This window comes from Alosa pseudoharengus, unplaced genomic scaffold, assembly GCF_046254945.1.
Source record: "Alosa pseudoharengus isolate Yale_2024_CS ecotype anadromous, Long Island Sound unplaced genomic scaffold, YU_APseudo_1.1 YU_APseudo_1.1_scf_5, whole genome shotgun sequence".
Taxonomy (NCBI): domain Eukaryota; kingdom Metazoa; phylum Chordata; class Actinopteri; order Clupeiformes; family Clupeidae; genus Alosa; species Alosa pseudoharengus.
Genome location: NW_027468837.1, coordinates 38567136 through 38574635, shown reverse-complemented (window position 1 = coordinate 38574635; position 7500 = coordinate 38567136). Strand labels below are relative to the sequence as shown.

Here is a 7500-nt window from a genome sequence, read left to right as displayed (position 1 = left end):
GTACCAGCCCCTCTCAACCCCCAAAATGTCATTTCAAGCTTTGGAAATATCGGCTGCTTTTGCCCCTACCCGCATCGTCCATGTTGTCTGTTTGGAATGGAAAAGGCCTGGTGTTTTTTCAGCGAGTGAAGGGTCGGGCTCCACCTTTGATTCTGAGAGCATGGATCTGAAAGGCGCCGGACCATGCAGGACAATGCTGAGGAGGACTGACAGAGAGGAGCTGCACGCAGCGACCTCAGAGACCACGCTTTACCCTCCTGCTCAGTACTCACAGAGCCTGTGTGTCCACCAGATTTGGCACCATCCACAAAATGGACAAGTTTCTGTCCCCTCAAGTCCTGCCGGACCCCAGTGGCCCATGACAGACATGCATAATAGGTGGCTTTAGTGCTGCCTGAGTGCATTTTTGATCTGTATTTGAAAATTTTTCCCTCACTGCAGGGCAATAAAGCAGGCTCCCAGAAAATGAGTTTCGCTGTTTTTATTTCTAGTATTTCTAGATCTAGCAGTATGGTGAGTCATAATGATGTCACCATAATAAATGTGTATGAACATGTGCACAAGTTTATGTGTTTGAACGACAATGGTCCCACATCATACCGTATATATTTAGTAATGTAAAGTCCCTTTAAGTCATCAATTTTCTCTTCCAAATTGTGTCAAATATTTATTTATTTATTTACTTTAAAAAAATAATTATTGTTTTAAGATGCATTTCCACTCTTCGTCATTTCAAGGAAGAGATTATCTGTAAAAGGTATGCACTATAAGCACAATCACAGGCTTGGCATAAGCAACTATTTATCCCCGTGGAGTACTTCTGATTACAAAGGGAACAGTTCATGTATCATAGCTGTCTTTCTTTGGGCCACCCAGAGCATTCATGTCATTCATGACGTGAGATTGCATTAAACGCACGTAGGCTAAGCTATCCTTTTCACAGAAAAGATCTAAAATTAATCAGTGCGCTTGTGTTCCCTTCTTAAGGCCACGATAAGAACGGATGTGGAGTGGCCAATGAAAAAAAATACATAAGAGGCTTTGGGCAGCCTTTATTGAAGGGGATGTGATATCTACCTGTTTATTGTGGTCGGATCACTCGGATGCTTTCTAACACCTCCTATATGAATCGCAGTGAGACATCGGCTACATGCACGCTGTGCTTTCAGCGACATCAGGTAGATCATACACTGCTCTGTGGTCAAGCTTCCCTGCATACAACCCTGTTGATTTAGTGCAAGATACGGGACAAATTGCTTGGATGACAAAACTGTATCACTTGATGCCGCGCTCGGCCGTACAAATTTGCCGCGAGTCGGTTTCTCTTCCTCTCCAATTTCTTGTTTTGATCTCCTTCATATAACCTCTATGGTGGCATGCTGTGTGCAAGTTGGAGAGGAGAGAACCATCATCCCTGCTCTCAGCAACCCCCTCCCTTCACACCCACCCACCCCGCCCCGAGTGTTTATCTGTGGCCAGTTCTCGCTGTGACGGTCAGTTGGAGAACCGTTTATTTGGATATTTGGATACTGTTATCATTCCTATTTCCTAACCTGATTGAGGCTTAAAAGCCAAAGCAGCTCAGATCGTGCTGGAATAAATCTCCTGTCCTATTAATCTGTCACTGTGTCCTCTCCCAGGAAAAAGTGTTGCACTGCGACGGGATTTATGGGGAAATTAAATGTGTGATATCCAAGGCCACTCACATGTCATGCTGAGCTATGGCATTTTGTATCCCCCCCCTCTTCCCTCCCCTTTCTTTGTTGATTATAGAGACATCAGGGAGAGAACAGGGTCTTCGTAAAACAGTAAGGTCTGACAATTAGGTATCAGTGGTAGTCCCAGCATAGATATTTCACCAGCCAGGTCTCTCATTTGTCTCTCCGTGGCCCTGTGGCCCTAGCGAGGATGAAGGTAGATTGTGTGTTCAAGGGGATGAAATGGGTTTTTCTTTTTCCATTTCATCCTCTTGAAAAACATTCATCCTTTCCTAGTTCCAGCCACTCAAAGAAACTGAACTATTAAAGAAGGCAGGCTCAGTGCTGGGCATCTACAGTTGTTTGAGGAGAGTTGCACAAGTTACTCAGCATACTGCTACACTGCAGGGGGGGCGGGTATGTGTTACATGTTATATGTGTTTTACATGTGAAGAGTTTAGTTCCAAAACGCTATAAATCCAATTTTGAAAACATTAATAAGTCATGTTTATTTAATTGAGTATTTCAGGTAATATCAATAAAATTGCAGTTCTGTTGTTTTGATTGAGTAAAGATAAATCAAATAACAATATCCAATTACATTTCCACTGAAAGTATTTGGAAAACCAAATAAAAAAAAAAAAAATGATTTATGAAAATGCATTGAAATGGAGGATATAGCGTTTTGGAGCCAAACACTTCATATGGCTGTTGTGCTATGGAACATGACAGAAGATGTGTGGAAATGATTATCCCTATGGGACAATAAAGACTCTTATTTCTCTATCTGCACATCCACCACATAAGCAACTAGTCAGGCACCAGTGTGTCCTCAGTTGGAGGTTCCTTTAGCTGTGCTGTGATAAGAACCATTTGGCTACAGGAGCTCACTCCTGTTCACTACAGTAGCCAACAACATGAATCTATCTAGCTAATCATCTTCATGTGTGTGTATACTGTACATACATTCCACCGTTCTTCTATACAAAGTGACACCAATGCAAAGATTCATTTAGAACTGTCAGAACAACTGTTAAGTTTTGAATAAACCTCCCCAGTCAAACACTATCACAGCGGTGCACCTGCCAGTGAAGTTAAATGATTTTCACCACTTGACAGGTTCAGGTTTGAAGGATTCCTTCATTTCCATTGTGCAGTAAAAGGCATATTACTACTGTGAAAGACCACATGTTTATTTTCTCTGTTGGATTTCCATAAACAAGTGTTGTTAGGGATGTTTTTTTCTGCCTCAATCCAACCTTCTTAGAAGGATTAGTCCTTGCATCCCCCTATGAAATAATTAAAATACCCATCTTCGTTTAATTTGATTCCTCATATTTAATCCTCAGACGACTCCGCCAGTGCGATCTGTTTTCTTGAGACAGATTTGTTTTGAAATCTTTGGGGAGTTTTTTTTTTTTTTAATCTAGTTGAGATGTGCAATCTGAGGATGGAAAGGGATGCGTATCATCTTTGGACATTCAGGCAAACTCCTTCTGGTCTGGAATATGGCCCCTGAGAATGAGATATGCTTTTAATCCAAAGGACTAATCTCCCCGTGTCTTAAGAAAATGTTGTTATGGCAGGCAGGGTGGGGGGCTGTGACTGCTATTGTGACCTTTGCAGTTGGTAGGAATTAGACGTCATTTCATCACTGCAATAACCTCTCTACTTATGAGAGAGGATATTGCAACCTATGAGATATGTTTAGACCAGACAATGCAAAAAGAAATAGACAAAAAATCATAAAAAATAATTTCTATGTTTTTATTTCATTTTTGTACATATATATCTTTTGTTGATTCTCATAGGCCCACGTTTTTTGTATCTCAACTGTGGGCTTACCATAAGGCAGAAGCAAGATGAATCCACCAGCAGCTTTACACAGAATAACAAAAGCTTTAGGAGAGACATGCAGCTACTGCACTGAGGGCAATGTACAGCATCGTCTTCACACCAAAAACAACAAAGGTCAAGGCAGGAGCGGCAGACATCATCCTACGATCCACAGAGGAAAACAGAAATGGGAACATCATATGCAGGGATGACTTGAGGAAGCTAAACAGAGGCAAGATTCTCCTGCCTGTCAAATAGATTATGTGAATACTATTTAACTAAAATATAACATATTTATCATTTGTGAATGGTTCAAAAGCATACAAAATATTGGTAATGTCTGTGAAAAAAAATCACTGATATTTTGGGAATGTAGATTTCTAAAACGGCTGTTTTTTAAAAAACAAAAAAAAACAAAAACAAAGTGTCAGAACTCTTTCTATAACAGGTCAGAGACCACTGAGAGCTTTAGATTCTAGTGTAGACATAAACAGATAACAGTTTCTGATACTCCCTAAGCCAGACCAGTTGTGATGCCCCCCAATCAAGTTGTTGCATTTTGGCATCCATTCAGACATCCATTCAGACATACTGGACATCCATTCAGACATACTGGACATGAAGCCGTCAAGAGGCCTATGCACAACTGGCTACCATTCATGTATTTACAGTGAAGACTAGCGTGCTAGAGACCTGCACGGGAAAGTGACACACCAAGCATTTGTATTATCCTAATAATCTCACTCCACACACAGAAATGGTACTCCATACTGCTCAGACACTGAAGGGTGAAAGTTTTGACATTTTCTATTGTTTATCGTACAACACCAATGTTATTTTCATTTTCCATTTTATCATTACAATAGCTATTAAATCTAATCTGTTTTTTTTTTTATAGCTTGATGGCTCTTTTTTTCTGGTCCCTCGTAGGGCACTGAAGACCTGACTGAAATGAGAACCAAGTGTGTGTTAAAAAATAGATGGCTGAGTGGTTATAACATGCATTGTGGTGGTGGGCTGAGGAAGTGGATGGGAAACAGCATCGGCGGCCATATTGTTTCAGTCCTCTTCGTCGCTGTCCTTCATCGATATGCCCTGCATCCCTCCCTCCCGCACCGACGCAGTGGCCTCTTCCAGGATGAGCCGGTGGCGGACTGTGTCGTACATCTTGCTGTTGAGGGTGGAGTCCAGCACGCCCTGAAGCCGGAAGTCCCTGTACTTTTTCTGGAGGAGATTCCAAACAGGTCAGAGGATTCAGAAAAGTGGCGTTGAACTAGAACAAGAAGGCCTTTCCTATTCAGCACCCATAGAACAGTCCATTTACACAAGTTAAAAATAATGCTATTACTGTAACTTCTCAAGTAAATATCATTAAATATAACTGACAATAACCCTTATAATTTGGTGGGAACATGCACGTATATAAAAATTCTCACTTTAATTTCTGCAGACTAAATTTAACAGCCTTTTCATTCTTCCCTAACTAAGCCACTCCATAATTTAAATGGCTGGCAAAGCACAAAATCTAAAGTCTAACTAAAGCTTATTCAATAACAAGGCAAAATCTATTTGCCAATTTAATACCATGAGCAAGATTCTAAGCACAAACATTCGTGGGTCAGCTCGATGCTCCCACAAGTAACATGGTAGCTTTAGGTCAACCTTTGCTCTTTGAGTGACATGGCACTTAGCCCTTCATTTAAATTAGGGCCCTCACTGTCTGACGGATTTCCTAAAAGATGCCCATATGAGAGATCTGTCTGAATCCACCATGGCACAGGGATATACCAGAGGCCTAGACAAGAGGAGAGAAAGCTTTGAAGTGACAGTTTTAAGAACGTCATCGATTCATTTCTACTTTAAGACTTGCTCGGACTCACACTCCAAGATCACACTGAAATGTTTAGCGCCTGGAGAGGTTGGCTTTGGAGATACTCTGGATTCTGAGAGTCCCCACTTCCCACCGTGTGGAGGCGTCACTTCTGTTTACAAGACGCACAGCGGACAGTTTACGTCAACAAGCTGTGCTCATGCATTTTGCATGGAGGTCCCCTCTGGTGTTTGTGTTGCCTGGAACACCACCTGCATTCTAAAAAGTAAATGGTTCTCCAGAAGAACCTTTTTATAAGTATACTTTTTTGCCTTTATTCAGACAGGACAGTGAAGTGTGGCAGGAAGTGAGAGAGAGAGAGAGAGAGAGAGAGAGAGAGAGAGAGAGAGAGAGAGAGATGGGGTGGGATCGGGAAATGACCGCAGGTCGGATTTCCCCGTGGGCACTTGGACCTGAACATGGTACGGGCGCTGTAGCCTGTTGCGACACAGCTCCCCCCATAGAAGAACCATTTGCCGTGCTTCAAAGAATCCTTAAGGCGATAGTTCTTTGAAGAACCATTTAAGAAAAGGTATGAAAATAGTCTTTCTGAAGAACCATTTACAATGTGAAGAACCTTTCACTTGATGTAAAGGTTCAACACAAAGTCATGGTTCTGTATGGAACCATATATCAGAACATTTCCCATTTCCGGCAGTAAAAGCTCCCATTAAGAACCAAAAGACTGTTAAGCAGGCATTCTATATTTGCATTTATTATACTGTGCTTTGTGTTGTACTTTATGTTATCTTATATTACCTGCCCAGGGAAATGTGCATGGATGTTGGATATTAGCTGAAGTGGCACAAGGCATGTTATCTCACCTGAAACTCATTTCTTTCGTACCTGCCCACCGAAGCCACAAACCGCCACCAAACTGGTGAACCTACATGAAGTTGCCTGCTGCGTCTGCAGCCCTGTGTTTGTCTCTGCCGTTGCCCTGGCGCGTTACCTTGACGATGCGTATGAGTATCTTGAGCTGGTACAGGTGCTGGTTACCTTGACGATGCGTATGAGGATCTTGAGCTGGTACAGGTGAAGCTGGAGGTCCATGCGGTCTGTTAGCCAGGTGCCCAGGAGGTTCATAGTGCTGCTGTACCATTGCTGAAACACAAACACATGGTTGTCCAGCAAGACAAACACACACACATTCTGTCTCTCTTACACACATACACTCATACACACTTATTGGGAAAATTGTGGACCACAATGGAAATAAGCTTTTTAGATGTATTCCTTGATAACCTTGTAAGAATGTGCATGAGAATCAGATGTATGATGTCTTCCAAAGTATTGAATAAAGTCTATCTGTCTCCCTATGTATGTGTGTATGTATGTATGTGTGTATCTATCTATCTAAATCTATATAATGGTCAAAATTGGGAGGAAAATCATCTGTGAACATATCAAATGACACGCGTCATGGTCCATTAGGTTAACCAACCTGACAGGCACAATCCCTGCTAACTTTGATATCCTTTTCCAAAATCCTCCCCAACTAATGTGTCTTGGCTCAGTTGCCCCTACCTGCCCCTCACCCCTCGCTGCTGTATGTGACGAGTGTCACTCTGATGTGACCAGAGATGAAGATGAACAAACTAGGAGAGGTCACACAGAGGTCAAGGAGAAGTTTTAAAGACAAACAACACAATATCAAGAGGTCATCTGTGGTAGTATAGCAAGACATTTACCAAGAGACTTCTGGTGATTTTCCAGAACTTTCCACACAACGAAGTCACCTCAGAGTATTCAGTGTTGACAGCAAACTTGGAACTTGGGAGGCTTTATCTAAAGTCCCCTCGGCAGGACGGGACTCTGTACACTTACTCGCCTTACAGTGCGGGCCTCCTGTCTCTGTCAACGTCCTCTCCAAAATATTCTCTGACTCTCCCACTCGCCCATGGGCCATGCTAATGCTCAGAGTTTAATGTGATCAAATGGCTTGTGCCACTCTGGGGACCTGGAGATCTCTGCCAGTTGTCACCGGAGAGCATGGCACATGGCCCTGCAGATCTCTGGAGTGAAATGTGCACCACGGCCAGGCAAAACCCCACTTGGCAAACGGAGCGCGTGCAACGGACTGCCTGGCAGTTTTCA

At 42.5% G+C, this 7500-nt stretch overlaps 1 protein-coding gene across 13 annotated transcripts in view; it reads right to left on the bottom strand.

The window, feature by feature from the left end:
- Window positions 1-4254: 4254 nt before the first annotated feature.
- Window positions 4255-7500, bottom strand: part of cadpsa (Ca2+-dependent activator protein for secretion a) — a 140994-nt gene continuing 137748 nt past the window's right edge. For all 13 annotated transcript variants that reach the window (XM_076267423.1, XM_076267413.1, XM_076267418.1 and 10 more), the window contains 2 exons: window positions 6403-6507; window positions 4255-4757 (listed from right to left, as the gene is read on the bottom strand). In XM_076267423.1, the coding sequence (XP_076123538.1) occupies window positions 4593-4757; window positions 6403-6507 (270 nt within the window). In that variant the 3' untranslated portion in view covers window positions 4255-4592. The remainder of the gene's footprint in view (window positions 4758-6402; window positions 6508-7500) is intronic.